Source organism: Geotrypetes seraphini, chromosome 12, assembly GCF_902459505.1.
Source record: "Geotrypetes seraphini chromosome 12, aGeoSer1.1, whole genome shotgun sequence".
NCBI lineage: Eukaryota > Metazoa > Chordata > Amphibia > Gymnophiona > Dermophiidae > Geotrypetes > Geotrypetes seraphini.
This window is the reverse complement of record NC_047095.1, coordinates 73,803,642-73,826,001: the sequence shown is the minus strand read 5'-3', so window position 1 is coordinate 73,826,001 and position 22,360 is coordinate 73,803,642. Positions and strand designations below refer to the sequence as shown.

Here is a 22,360-nt window from a genome sequence, read left to right as displayed (position 1 = left end):
TAAAACTATGTCATCTCAAACGATTCGTTGACAAAACCTTCTCCTTCCAGGCGGCCAAACTAAACTCATGGCTTGCCCAAATTATACTTGACGCCCCCACTTACCTGGACTTCAGAAAAAAACTCAAAACTCACTTATTCCACAGACAGAATTCCTAACACTCCCACTCGCTTCTTCTACTCCCTTCAATACACCTGAACCTCCACCTTCCCTCCCCAATGTACCCTCCAAACCAATTAACTTCACTGACCGGTATCTATTTTCCCTGTAAAAAAAAAAAAAAAACCCAAAAAAACCCAAGCTACCCTCCTATTGTACACTCTTGTTTATCCCTATTGTACTCTATTGTATATTCTGTCAACTTCATTGACCTGTACACTCCAAAAATTGTTAATTCCAATGTTATCTTCGTTTGTAATCTTATTAACTGTTGTGAACCGCCTAGAACTCTCTGGGTATGGCGGTATACAAAATAAAGTTATTATTATTATTTATAACTAAATCTTAAAAGGTGGTAAATGAAAACCATGAAGGAAATTTGCAAAATCTATTTATGTGTAAAGCTTAAATTCTGGCAGTTATGTTTTTTTTCCCCATATGAGTGATATTCTGTGCAGATGGGGAGGAACAGACAAGAAAAACGCAGAGGGAACAGAGAGCACTTGCTTACTATGTAGGGAGAAATCATAGCTGCAGATTCCCACATTATGAAGGATAAAAAACAGTGGAGATGTGCCAAAAAGACAGCTATGCTGATTAATTTCAAACCTTTGCTTTATTCATTCAATGATGCGACATACACATGTTTCGGCTCAAATGGTCTGCATCAGGAGTCTAAAAATTATTGACATACAAATAGAAATAAAAATAAGTAAAACCAATAAGTTCACATTCAAATCGGCAATATAAACATGACATTTAAACCACAAACTTTAATCATAAAAATACATATAAAGTAAAAATCAGATAAAATGAAATACAAGTAAAACCTGGACCAATACTAAAAAATGAAATAACTGACACTCATAAAATGACTGTTACATATGAATATGCCATGAGGAACAACATATATAATGCTAATGGAGCGTTTTATAGTAAGCGGTATGAATATACCTTCTGAATGATAGATCACACTTTGTGGTTTGACAATTGACACATCAGCCTGATGAACTTTGTGTAACATATGATTCACTATAAAAAAAACCCCAAAATAAATAAGACAATGGACAGCCATCTATATCAAATGGTTCATAACAAGAAAAAAACCAGAGACAATACAGCTCCTTTAAAAACATAAATATAAGTATTTTCAAACCTTTGAAAGCTTGCACTAGAGTGAGAAGCCGCAAAGTGCAACACCTAATAAAACTATGAGTTGATCAGATGGAAGCGCAACTCAACTAAGATGGTGGCGGTTTTCTGCAGCTGAGACGCCACGGACCTGCTGGGGAGAAACTTTTTCCTACCATTTTGATGGTAAAGTGTAAATCCAAACCCTGGGTTTTCCCGGAGGGATCCTTGGTGGCAGCAGGACCGATGGACGTCTTTCTTCAGCGAGGTACTCGAACAAGTGCACTGGAGCTTTCCTCAGCTGCAAGAGGCACGCAAGCTGAAGCATCGGCACTCTCTCTCGAGGGTACATTTCTATCTCCAGAGGAAAAGAGTCCTCCGAGTCGCCCTGGGGTTTTGGGAGAGAAGTTGGAGGAAAAAACGCCCCGGAATTCTCTTTCCCTACCAGCTGAGTGCGGTGGTCGACTCGGCAGGGGGAATAGAGAAGCCAAAACAGCCAGCGGAGCACTCGGACGAACTGAAGCAGCAGATCCCCAAGTTAAATATTGCTTCTGCTGAGGTTACAGGTACTTTATCTTCATCAGAGGGTCTTGAATTGGAGCTTGTACCCATGCAAAGACCCAAGGTCTTTAATACGGAAACACTTTATGATGCTATATCTAATTTACAACTCTCCTTAGGGACCCAAATGCAGCAACTTATGGCACGTTACACTACGGTTGTTTCAGAAAATTTGGATTTAAAAAATAGCCTATCTAGCCTTGAAAACAAAGTGGATGGACATGAGACCAGAGTAAAAACTGTGGAATCCCAGGCCTTAACTTGGGTTAGGGATAGTGGGAATCTTAATTTCAAAGTAGAATTATTGGAGAACATGACCAGGAGATGTAATCTCAGGATAATAAATTTCCCAAAACTACCACTTATACCAGCACAAGATACATTTAAGAAATATTTGTGTGACGTTTTCGAAAGTTCCTGAGTCCTCAGACTTAATTACACCTTCTGGTGGAATTCACTGTGCCATATATATAAAATGGAAAGAATAATTGCCATACAAAAAGGGAACTATAATAACTTTAAAAAGATTTGGGAGCCATTGACAGCATATTGTGATGATTAGAAACCTTTTTTGCAGAAGGAGACAACGAGTAAGTAGAGCAAATTGTGACAAAGGGAACAAACGAAGTGAGAGTGGTTATCTGATGGAGAAACCACAAACCATCTTTTTCCTCATTTTATTCTTTTTCTTTCTTCCTTCAATTTCTCTTTCCTCTTATCTTTTCTTTTATTATTTTTTCATGAACAGTCCTAGTACTTTGGATCTTTTTAAACGATTCAATTCTACATTGCACACTGTAACTGAATATTTGTTATACTAAATGTTTTGTTTTATTTTTTGATATCTTGTACTTGAACTGTTTCTTATATTTTTTCAAAAAACTCAATAAAAACTATTGAACTAAAAAAAAAAAAGAAAATAAAAAAAGAAACCTTTTTTGCACAAATAGTATGTTATAAGAATGGAAAGGGGGGTATATTGTTATTTTACTGGCTTTTCAGTATCTTTGAATATAATATATGTATAATATGCTTGAATTATATTATTGGCAGAAGGGGAAGGTGGGGGAGGGATTTAAATTTATGTATTTACAATAATAATAGAAAAGATTTTCAAGTGATTTGTATGAATCAATTGTATTATTGTTCAATTGTTGTGAAACATAGAACGATGACGGCAGAAAAGGGCTACAGCCCATCAAGTCTGCCCACTCTACTGACCCACCCCATTTAGTCAGAGTGCTAATGACCTAGTTCCTTAACTCGACCCTCGCAGGGATCCCACGTGGATGTCCCATTTATGCTTAAAGTCGAGCACGCTGGTGGCCTCGATCACCTGCACTGGAAGTTTGTTCCAGTGATCTACCACCCTTTCTGTGAAGAAATGCTTCCTGGTGTCACCATTAAATTTCCCTCCTCTGAGTCTGAGCGGGTGCCCCTCTTGTGACCAAGGGTCCTTTGGGAAAGAAGATGTCGTCTTCCACCTCGACACGTCCTGTGACATACTTAAACATCTCAATCATGTCCCCCCTTTCCCTGCGTTCCTGCGTGAGATATAAAATGAATAAAGATTTGGAAAAAAAAAAGATGCAAAGCAGGAAACCAAAACAAAACTGCAGAAAATGTACAAGGTGCAGGAATTTATTCAATAAAAGTCATAAAATCATATGTAAAAACATCAATAAAATGATTGTATCAAAAAAAAAAAGAAAGAAAGTTCCTGAGTGCTCTTATCCACCTCTCTCAAAAATTTGTTATTTACCAAGTAGAGTTCAGGCTCAAAATCCAAATCAGCAGAATTTATCTGCTGATAGTCTGGATTTAACAAATTTCCTGGAGAGATCAGATAATGAGGTACCGGCAACTGCTACGCTGCTTGTACAATTTGCTATTGATTTGGACAGGGAATGTATCCAGATGTGTCACGATCTATCCAGTTTCTTATTTTGAGACCCTGGGTCTTACAGTTGAGTGCGACTTTTATTCTAAAATACCCCTGTAAATGTGTGATGGTCTATCAAGGGAATAGATATGTGTTTTTTGAACCTCAATAGTTGTCAAAGTTTATTTCTGCCAAAGAGCAAGTGTTGTAACTTTGTGAGATTTCCTGTGAAATAAGTTCTAAAGCCGAGCTGGCCACATCTTTATTTTCCTTTATTCATATTAATAAGTGAAATTTTCAGTTAAATTTACAGCTTTGGCCTCTTATATTAAGGACTAATTATACAAACCGGTATATTTGATTTCTTGGTTTATCTTTGAATTTTTTATAAAGATGTTTCCTGAATTAACACAAGAACATAAGAATTGCCACTGCTGGATCAGACCAGTGGTCCATCGCGCCCAGCAGTCCGCTCACGCGGTGGCCCCCAGGTCAAAGACCTGTGCCCTAACCGAGACCAGCCTTACCTACGTTTGTTCCGGTTCATCAGGAACTTGTCCAACCTTGTCTTGAATCCCTGGAACGTGTTTTCCCTTATAACAGACTCCAGGAGAGCATTCCAGTTCTCCACCACTCTCTGGGTGAAGAAGAACTTCCTTACATTGGTACGGAATCTATCTCCTTTTAACTTCAGAGAGTGCCCTCTTGTTCTCTCTACCTTTTGTATTTGATGTACTTTTTCAAAGATGTTTAAACTGGTATTGTATTATTTCTAGTTTTTGATTAAGTCTTTTGTCAAAAAGGATAAAATAATAAATAATTTTTTTAAAAAATTAGTCGATCAATAACTAGGCGATCAATAACAAGAAGAACATAAGAGTTGCCTCCGCTGAGGCAGACCATAGGTCCATCTTGCCCAGCGGTCCGCTCCTGTGGTGGCCCATCAGGCCTATTGCCTGAACAGTGGTCCCTGACTAATTTTATAACTTACCTCTAATCCTGTCCCTATAATCTACCTCTACTCTTATCTGTACCCCTTAATCCCTTTGTCCTCCAAGTACCTATCCAAAGCTTCTTTGAAGCCCTGTAGCGTGCTTCTGCTTATCACATCCTCCGGTAGCGCGTTCCATGTATCCACCACCCTCTGTGTGAAAAAGAACTTCCTGGCGTTTGTTATAAACCTCTCCCCTTTCAATTTCTCTGAGTGCCCCTTGTACTTGTGGTTCCCCATAATTTGAAAAATCTGTCCCTGTCAATTTTTTCTATACCCTTCATGATCTTGAAGGTTTCTATCATGTCTCCTCTAAGTCTCTGCTTTTCCAGGGAAAAAAGCTCCAGCTTTTTCAGTCTGTCTTTCAGTCTGTCAGTATATGAGAGGTCCTCCATGCCCTTTATTAGCTTAGTTGCTCTTCTCTGGACTTTCTCAAGTACCGCCATGTCCTTCTTGAGGTACAGCGACCAGTACTGAACACAGTACTCCAGGTGCGGGCGCACCATTGCACGATACAGTGGCAGGATGACTTCCTTCGTCCTGGTCGTGATACCCTTCTTGATGATACCCAACATTTTGTTTGCTTTCCTTGAGGCTGTGGCGCACTGCACCGACGCCTTTTATGTTGTGTCTACCATCACTCCCAGGTCTCTTTCAAGGTTGCTCACCCCTAGCGGTGATCCCCCCATTTTGTAAGTGAACATCGAGTTCTTTTTCCCTATATGCATGACCTTGCATTTCCCTATGTTGAAGCTCATTTGCCACTTTTTGGCCCATTTTTCCAGTGTTGTCAGATCTTTTTGGAGATCTTCGCAGTCCTCCATGTTATTGACCTTGCTATATAGCTTGGTGTCATCCGCAAATTTAATAACCTCACATTTTGTTCCTGCCTCCAGGTCGTTAATAAATATATTGAACAGGAGCGGTCCCAGTACCGACTCCTGCGGAACTCTGCTCATGACCCATTGCCAGTCTGAGTAATGGCCCTTTACTCCAACCCTTTGTTTCCTGTCCGCCAGCCAGTTTTTGATCCATCGGTGGACCTCCCCTTGTACCCCTTGGTTCCATAGCTTCCTTAGCAGTCTTTCGTGTGGCACCTTGTTGAAGGCTTTTTGGAAGTCAAGGTAAATGATGTCTATGGATTCCCCTTTATCTATCTGGCTGGTTACCCCCTCAAAGAGTATAATAAGTTCGTGAGGCATGACCTGCCCTTGCAGAAGCCATGCTGGCTCGACTTTAGCTGCCCATTTTTTTCGATGTGTTTCCAGATGCTGTCTTTAATCAGCACTTCCATCATCTTTCCCGGGACCGAGGTCAAGCTCACCGGCCTGTAGTTTCCTGGGTCTCCCCTTGAGCCTTTTTTGAAGATGGGCGTGACATTTGCTATTTTCCAGTCCTCCGGAATCTCTCCAGTTTTTAAGGATAGGCTGCATATTTGTCGAAGTGGCTCAGCTATTTCATTTCTTAGTTCCTTGAGTACGGCGGGGTTGCATGCACTGAAAGCGATAAAGCCGGTATGATACATCATTCTCGTCTTCAAGTAAATAACTCTAATGGTCGTATATGTAGTTCATGTTTAAACAGCCAATGTATATGGCAAACAATCCCTACCATGTCAAAAAAACAAAAAGACGAGTGTGCATGCTTTAGACTAAGGGCTGCTTAAAAATCAAGAATTCCATAACGAATCCTACAATACTTTGGCCTGTATGCGGAGTGAATAAAAGCTCCACAAGAAACCCAACAATACTACAGCTGTAAAAACTAAAACAAAGAGAGAAATCGCCTCCACTTTAGTTCACATGCTGAAAGCTTGCGCACAATAAAAACTGACGATAATACAAGTGGAGATAAAATCTAAAACATGCCTCTTGTTGAGTGTCCAAAGATTATGCACTCCATGCTCACTAAACAGTAAAAAGATGGCCACAACCATATGAATGTATTTATGTGTGGAAGCGTCTGCCATCATGAGAAATCAGAGAAGTGTAGAGACAACCTAGAAACAGGGACAAAGTGTGAAGTTATAAAATTTGCGGATGATACTAAACTCTGTAGCAGGGTTAGAACTGCAGAGGAATGTGAAGACCTACAAAGGGACCTGAACAAACTGGAGGAATGGGCGAATAAATGGCAGATGAACTTCAATGTAGAGAAATGCAAGGTCATGCATTTAGGGAAAAAGAACCCGATGTTCAGCTACAAAATGGGGGGATTCGTACTAGGGAAAAATAACCTTGAAAAAGACTTGAGTGTGCTGTGGATACAACAATGAAGTCAATGGCACAATGTGCAGCGGCCTCAAAGAAAGTAAACAGAATGTTGGGTATTATTAAGAAGGGTATTACAACCAGAACAAAGGAAGTCATCATGCCCCTGTATCGTGCGATGGTGCGCCCGCATCTGGAGTACTGTGTCCAATATTGGTCACCGTACCTTAAGAAGGACGTGGCAATACTTGAGAGGGTTCAGAGAAGCGCAACAAAAATGATAAAAGGTATGGAAAACCTTTCATACACAGACAGGTTAGAAAGGCTGGAGCTCTTTTCCCTGGAGAAGCGGAGACTCAGAAGAGACATGATAGAGACTTACAAGATCGTGAAGAGCATAGAGAAGGTGGAGAGGGACAGGTTCTTCAGCCTATTGGGAACCACAAGAACAAGGGGACACTTGGAGAAATTGAAAGGGGACAGGTTTAGAACCAATGCTAGGAACTTCTTTTTCACTCAGAGGGTGGTGGGCACCTGGAATGCGCTTCCGGAGGTTGTGATAGGACAGAGTACATTACGGGGTTTCAAAGAAGGTTTGGATAAATTCCTGAAGGATGCAGGGATTGAGGGATACAGATAGAGGTAGAGATAGGATTATGAAAGGGTATAGATAGAAGGATCATCTTACAAGTCATGGACCTGATGGGCTGCCGCGGGAGCGGACTGCTGGGCGCGATGGACCTCTGGTCTGACTCAGCGGAGGCAACTTCTTATGTTCTTACTAGCGCACATTCTTGTTGATACAACATTGTACATATGCTTAAGTATGAGCCTTTAAAGACATCAGAGTGCACCAACGCAAAAAAATAACCCAAACTTATTTTTATTTCTATTTGTGTGTCAATAATTTTTAGACTCTAGATGCAGGCCATTTGAGCTGAAACATTTATAAGTCGAGTCATTGAATGAATAAAGCAAAGGTTTGAAATTAATCAGCATAGCTGTCTTTCTGGCACATCTCCACTGTTTGTTTGATTTTTGGTTTGTGGAACTGATTCTCCTGTTGTCTACACATTAGGAACAAATACAGGGCGTAGTGTTGACGTGGCAGAAAGCCACTGATTTCAGTCATAGTGAAAGACTGGGGTGGCAGTTCTCAGCTAAGAGGTTGCATTATGGGGAGCTGCATCCAGGACACTCAGGACATACCAATCCAGATGCAGATGCTGACGATCATGGCAGCACGCGGAGTGCGGTGGCGCAGGGACTTCAGTGGGTACATCGTAGCGTAACATCGGTCAGCACTCATGGCCGTAAGTGTGATGCAGGTCGCCTGTACTGTAACCTGTGTCAGCAAAGTAGAAAGGTTAAGCACTAAATCTGTTAACGTTTTCCCTCCCCATCCCCCATGGAAAATGGCAGAATGCTCAGAATCCCATGCCCCAACCCCCGCATACACACATTTTGTCTGCACAGAGGCTGGACTGGGTCCGCTGTGCTATAGAAGATGCTGGAAAATGTAGATGTAACCACAGAGATCTCTGGCCCAGTGCTTGGAACAGTTTTATGTAAATTTGCTGAATAGCCCAAGCATCCAGTCTGATTATGGTATAGAGGTGGCCAATGCTAAGGAAAAGCCACTTCAGATTAAGACTTCCTACATCCCCTACAACGACTATGTGTAGTGATAGAACATGACCAGCAGGGGGAGTCAGAATTGTTGATGAGTTTTCTGTGGACCTTTGATCTTTGCCCCAGAGATGCCAAGGAGAAGCAATTTTTAAGCAGGAGATTCTAGCCCCACTTCCCAACCTGGTTTTCACCTACCCCCAATCCTCCCTCTCTGCAGCACTGCTCTCCTGAACAGCTGGAAGTGATGACCTCGTTATGTGAAGCTACTCATGGTCAGTGGAAACAAATAAAACATTGAGTGGTTGATTCCTGAGTGGCCCTGTTCAACGGGAATTTCCTGATTATGGGTGGAAGTCAGCTCTTCAAAGCAGGCAACTTAGCAGGACAGATGCACAGTTAAAATGGATATGAAACTGTTTCTCTGTCTCCAGCTGGGATCCTCCCCACAATTTCTTGAGCTGTGTCAATATCAGATCTGATAACGGTCAGTCCACAGAGAAATTTTCCATGTCACTCCAATTTCCTACTTTCCAAACTAACTATGGGACATGTTTAGGTTTAGGCCACACCTTTTCATCAGTGGCTGAACTCAAGGCAAGTTACATTCAGGTATGGTAGGCATTTCCCCATCCTCAAGGACCACAAAGTAATCTCTGCTGTTTGCTGCAGGTCTTAGTTTATAGAACCAAATCTTTTTCAGAGAAGGGAAATTGTTAAAACTAGAGGACATAAATTGAGGTTGAGGGAGGTGGTGGAGAGGAAAACGTTGATGGAATTCAAAAAAGTGTGGGATAGACACAGAGGATCTCTAATTAGAAAACAAATGGTATAAATTAAAGAATATGACTATTATTGAACAGACTTGTACGGTCTGTGTTCCATATATGGTGATTCAGTGTAGGATGGGCTGGGGAGGGCATCAATGGGAACTCCACTAACTTGGAACATGAGGACATTATTGGCCAGACTTTATGGTAGATGTCCTGCAAACAACGGGATGTTTGGATAGGCTGGAGTGAGCTTGGACGGCAACTTCTTCATTTGGAACCTAGAACAATACTAGGTGGCCTTTAGTCTATGGCCCAGAAATATCAAAGAAGAGACAAGTTAATTTAATTATGTATTTTTAATGAGTATAACTAATGGGTAGACTGGATGGACTGCTCAGGTCTTTATCTGCTGTAATTTACTATGTTATTATTTATTGATAACACATTAACAGTATTAATGCATACTAACAAGAGTAGCAGAGTTTAGTAAATTCGTCTCCAAGGACAACATCACTTGGCCAAGGTCAAAGTATTTGAGGATCTGACTAGGCTGTCTGAAATGGGCTACTCCAGTCCTATAGATATCCTTCACCCCCAATCCCTCCCTGACTCAAAATTAACCTCCCTCTCCTCCAGCCCTCTGAACTGGCACTCACTTCCCCCACCTCAAAACTCAACTACATAACTTGAGAAGGATAACTACATTAGACATGAACCTACCACCCTTCAACTGCAGCTTGAGATGCACTTAGTGTAGATATTCACAGCTCTAAACTTAGGACTCACCTGCTGTAAATAAGCCACAAACTTGCAGAGGAAGTCCCCAAATATCCAGCTGGGTAGTGGGTAGAGGGTGGCAGTGAAGGGCACACAGCACACCAAAAAGATGATATCTGTGGATGCCAGGTTAGCTAAAATTGCCGGAGATAAAATAAAGACTGAGTTACAGCCAATAGTAACCCTAACTAAAGAACTCAGAGGCTGTAGGCAGGGTACAGGAGACAGGTTGCGTGTCACACCCAGGAATAGTGAAAATTTACTAAACAAAACATTTGAAATTCAGTATATGCACATATAGGTCTCTGCCACAAGGGTACCAACCAGCCAGGATTTGGCCGACTGTGTGGTAGGACATTAAAACTGGCAATGTAAATGCAGCATTGTCCACAATGACCAGCAGCCCCTATTACACTCTCTCCACAAACTATCCTTCTCCCCCTCCCCCTTTTTTCCTCTTCTCTATAGAGTTCTTCCACTGCCATCTTACCTTGTCTTGAGGTTATAGAGCCAAAAGACTGAGGGGGTTCCCACCCACACCGATGAGATCCTGAGCTGCCAAGGGGGATTTTCTGGACATAGCATCACATATTCCTACAACCTTCTCTCCAAGTCCTACCTCCATCTGTGCAGTAAAAATACTGAAGGAGAAGTGGGTGCTCCCCATTCATATTTCTTCTCTCTCTTATATCTATCTTCTCATCCATTTCCTTGCCACCCTCTCCTCCCCCTCAAGGTTCTACCATTCTCAGCACATTACTTCCTCCACCCTTATAGCCCAGCATCTGCTCCCTCTTCCTTCCTTCCTTTCACACCCTCGTAGTCTGATATCTCCTTCTCTCTTCTCTCCTGCACTCTCCCTCATGGTCCACTCTCTTCCTTCAGTCCCATTCCCAGGCATCTTTCCATCACTCTATTCTGCTCCTGGATCCAACATCTCCCTCCTTCTCCCCCACCACCACCATCCACCCCCATGCCCAACACCTCTCTCTCTCCCTCCCTTGCATCCCTCCTCCATGCAGCATTCTTTTCCTTCCTCTGCCATATCCAATATTTCTGATTCTTTCCTACTGTCCATGATCTCTCTCTCTCAAGTTTCAAGTGTATTAAAATTTATTATCCCACTTATCTCATTGCTAAGCAGTGTACAGTTAAAAAATGTTATAAAATTGGAGACATACATTTAAATTAAAAAACAATAGACTATGCCATTACTACATCATACTTATAAGGTGAAACAAGAGGTTAACAGAAAGAAATACAATAATGTATAGGAAAATGAATCGAGGTGGGGAGGGAGTCCTGGTTGTGCCGGTCCAATTAGCAGAGGTAAAGAGGTTATAATTCAAACACATCCCTAAACAAAAAAGGTTTTAAGTTGAATATGAAACAATCACGTGATGATTCTTCCCTTAAATGGCTTGGCATTGAATTCCATAGTTCTGGGGCATTTACTGAAAAGCTAGAGTAGGGGTAGGGAACTCCGGTCCTCGAGAGCCATATTCCAGTCGGTTTTCAGGATTTCCCCAATGAATATGCATTGAAAGTAGTGCATGCAAATAGATCTCATGCATATTCACAGGGGAAATCCTCAAAACCTGACTGGAATACGGCTCTCGAGGACCGGAGTTCCCTACCCCTGAGCTAGAGGAACGGGTAGTATTTGTCTTATTGAAGGAATAGAAAGAAGATTTTGATTATTTGATCGGCGCGTACAAGAGGGGGTATGATGAAATTGTATTTTAAATGTTCATAGTACAATTTTATATGTAATCCTGTGAGAAATGGGTAGCTAGTCTGCCTTGTGCCATGGGTCAAACCTCTCTATCCCCCTCCATGCACCATCTCTCCCTTCCTCCCCTCCATTATCATGTGCAGCATTTCACTCCCTTCCCTTCCCCTATGCCAGCATCTTTCCTTCCTCTTCCCATGCCAGCAACTTTCCTTCTTAAGAACTTAAGAATAGCCTTACTAGATCAGACCAGTGGTCCATCTAGTCCAGTATCCTGTCTTCACGGAGGCTAATCTAGGTCACAAGTACCTGGCAAAAACCCAAATAGTAGCAGCATTCCATACCGCCGATCCAGGACAAGCAGTGGCTTCTCCCATGTCTGTCTCAACAGCAATGTATGGACTTTTCCTCTAGGAACTTGCCTGCAACTTCTCACTCCTCCTCCCCCTGTACTCTTCCTAGTAAGGCTTTTTTCATCGGGTCATACTATCGGAGAGACTACTGGGTTAGCAGCAGGCAGCATGTGAGAATCGCTGCCAATACCACACAAGATAATAATAATAAATTTATTCTTCTATACCGCCATTACCCAAGAGTTCTAGGCGGTTTACAGCATAAGAAACTGAACAATCAGCGAAGTACATACATATCATAAGATTAAAAAAAAACAAGATTAAAAATGGTAAAATAATTACAATGTTAAGAAGGCCTAATTATGTGATAAATTTGTCAAACAAAGCAGACTTTACTAATTTTCGAAAAGAACAGTAAGACATGGCTTGATGAAGACAAAATATTCACTGAGCCAATATTGTAGTTTGCCTGCCTGAAATGCTAAGGTCCTTTCAAAAAAGGTCTTATATCTGACACCATTTGGCTTAGGATAGGTAAATAAACTGGAACTTCTTGTAATCCTTGATGGTCTATAAAATTCAAAGTGAGGGGACAAATAAATTGGAGACTCTCCTAAAATCAGCTTAAAACAAATAAAGACAACTTAAATAGTATTCTTGCTTCCAACGCTACCCAATGCAATAATCGATAATATGGACGAATATGGACTAATGTAGACAATAGCTGATACCAACCAAGATTCTGTGCGGAAAAAGAGGAATTCAGCGTAACTGCAATTCTGCATTGCACAATCACGCAGAATTCCACCAGGTACAACTAAAGCACCACAATGATTACATTAAATAAGTTATCTTGATTGGATGAGGAGTATTCTTGATTAGTGGGTTGTCTATATATGAGCAACTAGAGAATGACACAGGGACAAATTTTTCCCTGTCCCCATGGGAATTCATTTTCCCGTCCTGGTGAGTGTTTTTTTCCTGCACCTGCCCCATTCCTGTCCTCATCTGCACAAGCCTCAAACACTTTAAAATAATAAGTGTATGATGTTTGTGTGGTTAAGGCAGATCTTACAGGAATTGGGACAGGGACAGGAAAAGTGACAAAACTCGCAGGGACGGGATGGCGAAATTGAGTTCCTGCGGGGATGGGGAAAAAATTGTCCCCGTGTCATTCTCTATGAGCAACAAATCCTGGGGTGGGTGAAGTGTGGGGACGGTGGAGTACTTATGTGTTTAAAATTGATGACCTTAAGGTGGCCAAACAGGTAGAAAGAGCAAGGTTCAAAGCCAGAAGGCTGGGTGCATAGGGAGAGGAATGGCCAGTAGGAAAAAGGAGGTGATAGTTCCTCTATAGAAATCTCTGGTGAGACTACATTTTGAGTACTGGGTGTAGTTCTGGAGACATAAGGATAGCCTTACTGGGTCAGACCATCTTCACAGTGGCCAATCCAGGTCATTTACCTGGTTAAAAACCCATGCTACCGATCCTGGGCAAGCAGTGGCTTCCCCCATGTCTACAGACTTTTCCTCCAAGAACCTGACCAAACCTTTTTTAAAACCAGCTATGTTAACCGCTCTCACCACATCTTCTGCCAATGTGTTCCAAAACTTAACTAGTTTTTTGATTGAAAAAAATATTTCCTCCTAAAAGTATTTCCATGTAACTTCATGGAGTGTCCCCCTAGCCTTTGTAATTTTTGACAGAATGAAAAATTGATCCACTTGTACCCATTCTACTCCACTCAGGATTTTGTAGACTTCAATCATATCTCCCCTCAGCCGAGCCTTCGGGACAGTTAGGGAATTTCTAGGTACCTTTTTTCATTTATTTCAATTTTTATTGCATATTTATGGTATCTATACTGTAAACCGCTTTGAACCTCACGGTATAGCGGTATACAAGAAATAAAATTATTATTATTATTATTTTCCAAGCTGAAGAGCCCTAACCATTTTAGGGCTAGATTCACTAAGCAAACCGATCGTGTACCAATTGGTTTACGACCCCTTTGCGACCAGATTTCCCTCCAGCCCGATTCACTAACCTCTCCTGCGATCCACTTGCAATCCGTGCATGCAAATGAGGGGAAACGCATGCAAAGTAGATAGGGACGCAATTCACCAAAGAAATTTTTGAAACCAACTGGGCTGGCCGATCAACCTAAGAAGCAACTGCTGGAGACCAGTCGTAAACATCTTTCTGACTCTCCAGCTCCACTGAAGCCCTGCTCTCTGCTGCCCCGAATCTCTCCTGCCTGCCACCCTGATATTCTTCCCCAGATCTCTCTGGCCTACTCTGCCCCAAATCGCCACCCTGCTCGTCCCCAGATCTCTCCTGCCTGCCCCCCGAATTTCTCCTGTCCTTCCCCTGCACTGCGAGCCCATGGTTTTAACCCGCAGGTTTAAAGCAGGTTAAAACCATTGGCTCGCTGGGCTAAAAATTAAAGTTAAGTCATGGCTCGGATGGGTCTTAGACACATGTGCAGACGATCTACAGCTGGTCTGCACATGCGTTGGGATCGCATACTAGCGATCCGTGCCGGCAGATGGGGGCGTTCTTCCGATAACCCCCATTTGAATATTAGAGGTTGAAGAATCCATCAGACCTGCCCGGATCGGACACGGATCGGTCACGATCGGGTAGGTTAGTGAATCTAGCCCTAGTCTTCTCATGAGAGGCATTCAATCCCCTTTATCATCTTGGTCGCTCTTCTTTGAACCTTTTCTAGCACCACTATATCTTTCTTGAGATAAGGAGACCAGAATTGAATGCAGTACTCCAGATGAGGTCAGTGATACAGGGGCATTATGACATTCTTAGTCTTGTTAACCATCCCTTTTTTAATAATTCCTAGCATCCTGTTTGCTTTTTTGTCTGCTGCTGAAAATTGGGCATAAGGCTTCAGCATATTGTCTACAATGACAGTCAGATCTTTTTCTTGGGTGCTGACCCCCAAGGTGGACAGATAGAGGTCAGGGCCTAGCTACCAAACATGACAACAGGCTATTGTTATGTTCTTAAATGGTCCAATTACATCAAATACATTTCTTGAAGCTGCTCGGCACCCTCTTTGACATGGAGGGAAACACAGCTGCCACAAAGGCAAAAGGCTTGATGGCCTAGGGAGTTTGTGTGAAAAGTATAGTGAAAACTGTCAAGACCCCCCTGAGGTGAAAAAGGCCTCGAAGTGGCTCGAATGCCAAAAAATCCAAAATTAAGAAAATTTAACAAAATTTGAGGGAATGACTACAAAACAAGGAAACTGCCAGAAGGCACATAATGATATCGGAGGAGAAATTGAAGACACGGCTTTTTGGCTCTGCTGAATACTAAGAACTGATTAATTGATTTCATTTTCTATACTGTTACTCTCAAGTCAGCTCAGAATGTCCTGGTGGGCTCACAATCTATCTAATTGACCTGGTGCAATGGGGGCAATTAAGTGACTTGCCCAGGTTCCCGGGGAGCAGGGTGCCAAGGCTATAGCTTTAACCGCTGCTCCTGTGAGCCTAAAAAAATGCAAGCACACAGAGCCTGATGCCAGGCTCCTTCCTGGTTTTGTTGGTAGTAAAGAGGACTTGAGATAGACACAAGCTGCACATTTTGGGGGAGGGGAGAGGAAGGGAACGGTGAATTGCTGCTTCATAGAGGCAGAGGGGAAAGAGAGAGCTGACAAGGAGTTGCTGCACCATAACGGTTGAAGGGAAAGAAGATGCCCTTTAGAAATTTAGAGAAAAGCCAAAATCATTCTCCCAATATCTTTCTTTTCCATTGGGGATGGGTGAAATATGTCCCTGTATAGGGTTGCCAGATTTTACGTCGGTTCTACCCATCCCCGCCTCATTACGCCCCACCTCTGCTCCCCGCCTGTTCGTTGGGCAGAAATGCATCTGCACATGTGTGGATGCGACACAATGACGTCACGTGCGCATGACATCGCTGCGTTGCATCCATGGTGAGCAGATGCCCCCTCTCAAAGTGCCAGGTTTTGAAAAGCCACCCGGACCCACCCTAAAACTACTAGAAATGACGATAGATAGATGCTGCACCATGCAACCACAAATCAATAAAACAATACAGAAATCATTTGCAGTTATGAGAAACTTAAGACAAGTTCGAAAATTTTTCGATAGAACACAATTCCGGCTCTTAATCAATCCCTAGTCCTAGATCTTTTAGACTATTGCAACATTCTCTACCTCCCCTGCCCAGCAACAAACAATCCAAAACACAGCACTGAGACACATATATTCATTGAGGAAACACGACCACATTACAGAGGCATACCTCAACTCACACTGTCTACTATTTAAAACCATAAACGGCGACAGCCCAACCTACCTGAACAACCGCCTCATCCAAACTACATCAACTAGACAAAGGAAAACCCACACTCCATTCACACCCCCAATCAAAGAAGTCAAACGGAAAAAAACTATATGATGGCCTCCTAGCCACACAAGCAGCAAAACTCGACAACAAAATCTCCAATCTACTAATTATGACCCCAGACTACAAAACATTCAGAAAAGAAATACTCTACTTTTCAAGAAATTCATGCAAACGATTTAATACCACTTGCTCCTTCCCACTTCCCCAAAGCAACCTCAACTACTCTTTATCTCCTCTAGAAATTATCAGATATCTCCTTGTAAAACGTTTTTTGTAATTCTTTTGTAATCCGCCTTGAACCGCAAGGCAATGGCGGAATAGAAATCTCTAATATAATGTAATGTAATCTTGGCCAATCCGGACATCTGGTAACCCTCTCCCAGTACAACTCTCTAGCCAGATACCCTTCAATCAATAACTTGATACAATGTTGCTCCAACTGTCAATCATTCGTCAATGCAGTTGTATCTCCCACAAGCTGCAAATATGGAAAGTAGTCTTTACGTAACAAATTAAGGGGTCAATATTCAGCCACTACTCCTGGCATTACACCCAGAAATTCAAGTCCGGGTTATATCCCGGTTTTTGGCACTGAATTTTCAGGTTTTTGAAGCTGGTTGAGTGCTGAATATCTCACTTAATGGTTATGGGTTAGCTGGAAATTCAAACGTGGCCCAGCATTCAATTTCCAAGTTTAAGACCAACAGCAGTCAGCAAAATGCTGATCACCACTGGTTGTGTTTATGCTTACCTATGTAGAAATTGGTGGCTGTCTTCATCTGCCGGTGTTTGGAAATAACAAAAATGACAAGCGAGTTCCCGATCAACCCAGTGAGCATGATGAGAGAAAAGAAAAGGGGTACCAGCCACGCATCGGTCAAGAAGGGGACCAAATCAGCAAGCATCCCATTCTCCTCCCTGGAACCATTGCTGTCCCAGTCTGAGAGCCATGCAGCAGAGGCGTTTTGCATTGCTTCATCCAAAGAAGAGGGATTCCAGGTTCTGTGAGAAATAGGTGCTTTTTGATCTGGCTGTCCTTGGTTCAATGTGTATGTCTGCCATCCAGAGCAGTTGATGGACATTGGCCTCCTTCAGACTGGGTCAAAAAGGCAGTCTCTTTTCTTTGGTGATGAGCACTGGGTGTCTCTCCTCTTCCAGTGATCCAGTCCCTCACAGAGACCATCACAGCCCTTCTGCTCTCCTAGAAGCCATCAAAAATCCACTCGGTGAAAGGCTGCTGAGTTGTATAAACAGATCTCAGTGAAGTAGTGGCATTGTGGATGTTCTTTGTGAGCTGTGTAGAGCTTTCAGCTATCACAGCACATAAAACCAAGAAACAATTAAAGTTTCCAAAACTTTATAGAAATTTAATGACTAGTTCCATAGAAAAGAGGGCAAACTCTGCTCTATCTAGTTGCTTTTCAACACTTTCATTTTTTTTTTGCCTGCCCTTTTTTCTTAGATAGAAATAGGTAGCGAGAGCTCAGAAGACTGTGGCAAGCAGTGGGAGTCTGTATGTTGGTGTCCAGCAGAAGTCTAGAGCACTGTGGGAGTCAGTGGTCAGCAGCTGGAGTCTAGAGGATCCTGGCTGGCTGTGGGTGTCAGTGGTCAGCAGCTGGAGTCTAGAGGATCCTGGCTGGCTGTGGGTGTCAGTGGTCAGCAGCTGGAGTCTAGAGGATCGTGGCTGGCTGTGGGTGTCAGTGGTCAGCAGCTGGAGTCTAGAGGATCGTGGCTGGCTGTGGGAGTCAGTGGTCAGCAGCTGGAGTCTAGAGGATCGTGGCTGGCTGTGGGAGTCAGTGGTCAGCAGCTGGAGTCTACAGGATTGTGGCTGGCTGTGGGAGTCAGTGGTCAGCAGCTGGAGTCTAGAGGATCCTGGCTGGCTGTGGGAGTCAGTGGTCAGCAGCTGGAGTCTAGAGGATCCTGGCTGTGGGAGTCAGTGGTCAGCAGCTAGAGTTTAGAGGATCCTGGCTGACTGTGGGAATCAGTGGTCAGCAGCTAGAGTTTAGAGGATCCTGGCTGGCTATGGGAGTCAGTGGTCAGCAGCTGGAGTCGAGAGGATCCTGGCTGGCTTTGGGAATCAGAGAGTACAGAAAGCAGAGGAGCTCTTCGTACATCTAACTGCAGCAAGACTGATAGAATGCCTTCCCTCTAGCTTTATAGGGTAAGGGGTGGGAAGGGGAGTTGCATGGTAACTAAACCCAGCCCTCCTTTATGTCCTTACTGAAAGGAAAGGAAGCGTGCCTGTCTCTGTCTCAGCTGCAGAAAGAGCCTCGGAGAAGGCTGGGGAAATGCTCCGGGCTGTGCCCTAGTGAAGGAGATGTGAAGCAGCCTCAAGGCGCTCTTGGGTCATTAGATCTTTGGAATTAGCAGGGCTGTCTTTGAATTTTGTGTTGGTTCGCATGGGAAAACTGACTGTGAGAAGGGAAGCTGTTCCCTGCATATCATGCATACATTTGACTTATTGTTGCTGTATGCTGCCTTGCATGAATTTCTTCAAAAAAGGCAGTAAATAAATCTTAATAAATACGAATGACGGGGGTGGGGGTATAAAATGTCCTTTATACCACTATCACATGACAAGGTGATTAAAAATGATACCACTGCCCAAATCATTCCTTTTGTTTCTTCTGGGGACGCAAGCAGATTAATTTTTACCCATATCTAAACCCTGCTGCCTTCCTATGACCTGGATATAACCTTACCTTTCGCGTGTGAACCCTTCTGGTAAGTTATCTTCCTCACATTCAGGTTCTGAGACTAGCCCTTAGCCAGAGTCCTCCCACTGTCCCCCCCCCCCCACTCCTTGTACCATTATGACTCCTGTACACCTCCTTCTCCTGATACTGACGTTCCCCAATCTCTCCCTTCATCTCAAACCACTGACCTCAACACCACATCACTCATGTTTTGAATCCATTACATCACCCTCACTTTAGTCCACTACCCTCTTCACAGCCCTAAAGCTTCAATACTTTCTCTTTCATTCGGCCATCCCCTCTCCCCCTGTGTGCATTCCGCCTGTGTCACAGCAGCTCCCCTCCCTCTCACCCATATCTTCTTGCTCCAACCCTGGTCCTCCCAACCTACTCTTTTCTTACTCATGTGGGTCACACCGCAGTGTCACCAATCTTACCTCTGCTCCTCTCCTGCCCTTCTCATGTGCTCTGTGGAATGCCCGCACTGTCTTCACATCTCCATTTTTTATCTGCTTGTACTAACTAAGTCCTGGATATGTCCCGATGACTCTACTTCAGCTGCCGCCTTTTAATAATAATAATAATAATAACAGTTTATAAACCACAATACCGTTAAACTCTATGCGGTTTACAAAAGATTAAGCGAGGTACAAATTGATTGAACTTAAGAGGGGAGAAGAAAGAGAGTTAATAGGACCGAAAAATGCGTTGTTGAGGAGAAAGTGATTAATAGGATAGAGGAATCACTATGGAGGCCTTTTGTCATGGTGGCTACCTTTTCTCTCATATGCCTCACCCAGTTGGTCATGAAGATGGTGCTGGGCTGCTACTCTTATCCTCTTGTAGATTTTAACCCTTTTTTCCACCTCAGTTTCACCATTTTTCTTCCTTCAAAGTTCATGCCATCTGTTTATTTACTCCTCCGCATAGCTGTCATTTACCATAGAAACATGACGGCAGATAAAGGCCAAGTGGCCTATCTAGTGTGCCCATCCACAGTAACCATTATCTCTTTCTCTCTCCGAGAGATCCCATGTGCCTATCCCAGGCCCTCTTGAATTCAGACAGTCTCTGTCTCCACCACCTCTTCTGGGAGACTGTTTCATGCATCTACCACCCTTTCTCTTAAACCCCCTGATAAAACCCTCTCTTCTTTCCTCATTGACTTTGACTCCTGGCTTGCTTTCTTCTTTGAACATTCATCTCCCTCCCCCATTCTTGGTGATTAACATTCACACTTGCTTCTAGCTTTACGTCTTCATTTGATCTTTAGCTGTGCTATTCTACCCATACCCACCAGAATCATCACTGCCTTGATCTTGTCTTCTTCTCCAACTGCTCTATCACAGATTTCTCCACCAGAGTCCTTCCCCTCTCTGACCATCATCTGATAACTTTCAGAACCCATCCCCCTCTCCCTAGACCTGGATGGTCCTCAGGCCATCAACCTCTGCACTCTCTCCACCGCTGTTTAGCTTCTCCTCTCTACCACTATGCTACACAAGTCTGTGAACGATGCTGTCTCCTCCTATAATATCACTCTCTCCTCTGCTCTAAATATTGTCACTCCCCTTACCTCATGCTCTGTAAGGTGTGCCAAATCCTTGCCCTGGCTAAACTCTAAAATTCACTACTTATGCTCTTGTGCCAGATCCACTGAACATCTCTGGCTTAGATCCCACACTCATGCTGACTTCATTCACTAAATTCCTCCTGACCTCCTTCCAGTCTGCTCTCTCACTTACCAAACAAGACTACTACACCTGCCTCTCTCGGCTCCAATCCTCACTGCCTTTTTGCCACACTGAACTCCTTACTCAAGGCCTCCCCCCAGACTATGGCTGAGTACTTATACAACAAAGTTCAAAGAGTCAACCTTGAGTTTTCAACTGAGCCACCTCCCCCAGCCCACTCCATCAACTCCCTTGGCCCTTGCTGCCTTCTCTTCCTTTTCTGAAATCACCAAAAAGGAAACTACACACTTTCTTTCCTCCTCCAAACTCACCACATGTTCTTCTAATCCCATCCCCACTTCCACCCATTTACTTATCTCTCCTACTGTCATCCCCTCTATCACACTCCACCGTGACTGTGCCTGACGCCTTCAAGTTTCAAGTTTATTTAAAATTTCTTATACCCCCCAATCAAGCCTTCTAGGCGGTGTACAAAAAATGGCAAAACAATGCGCCAATTAAAATACAATATGAATAAAGACAAACCAGGGGAAATGACAATTTGTAAAGACATTGACGAACCGGAATAAAATGGAAGAAGGGTTGGAACTACAATTGATAGAAAGAGAGAACATTCAAGGGAAAGAACAAAGGGGGGGGGGGGGGGACTGAAGGTAGAAACCTTTCACCTTAAAACTGGCAAGAGTTGGTATTTCACGTAAGCGTTTTGGGATACTGTTCCAAAGAGAGGGGGCACTAACAGAGAAAATTGTGGTCCTCATTGTACTGATATATTTCAATGAGGGAATGGTAAGAAGGTTGTGAGCTGTAGATCTTAAAGTCCTAGTTTGATTGTATGGAATAAGTAAGTTGTTTATAAATTCCGGCTGATTATTTGCTCTGGTTTTAAAGGTAAGTAAAATAATTTTGTAGGTGATCAAACATGCCATTGTCAAGCCACTCCTCAAAAAGCCTTTGCTGGATGCTACCTGCCCTTCCAACTATTGCCCCGCCTCCCTCCTTTCCTTATCTAAGCTGTTTACCATCTCTCATCTCAAGCTATCCTCTACTCCCCTTCTTCCTTGATCTATCTACAGCTGACACGGTCGATCACCACCTATTCATCGATACGCTATCCTCGCTGGGGTTTCAGAGCTCTGTTATATCATCATTTTTTCCCTACCTTTCCCATCGCACTTGTAGTATATGCTTTGGTGGATCCTCCTCAGATGCTAACCTGCTATCGGTTGGTGTACCTCAGGGTTCTGTCCTAGGACCACTTCTTTTTTCCATCTATACTTCTTCCCTTGGTACTCTAATCTCCTCCCATGACTTTCAGTATCACCTCTATGCCAAAGACTCACAGATTTGCCTCTCTACACTTAAAATCTCTATAG

General features: G+C 43.1%; 1 protein-coding gene across 1 annotated transcript in view; it reads right to left on the bottom strand.

Moving 5' to 3' along the window:
* LOC117346131 (G-protein coupled receptor 54-like) overlaps nucleotides 1-17,676 on the bottom strand; it is a 76,057-nt gene extending 58,381 nt beyond the window's left edge. The window contains exons 1-3 of the mRNA XM_033915536.1: nucleotides 17,346-17,676; nucleotides 10,123-10,247; nucleotides 8,144-8,279 (exon numbers count right to left, since the gene is read on the bottom strand). Of these exons, the coding sequence (XP_033771427.1) occupies nucleotides 8,144-8,279; nucleotides 10,123-10,247; nucleotides 17,346-17,676 (592 nt within the window). The remainder of the gene's footprint in view (nucleotides 1-8,143; nucleotides 8,280-10,122; nucleotides 10,248-17,345) is intronic.
* Nucleotides 17,677-22,360: the final 4,684 nt, after the last annotated feature.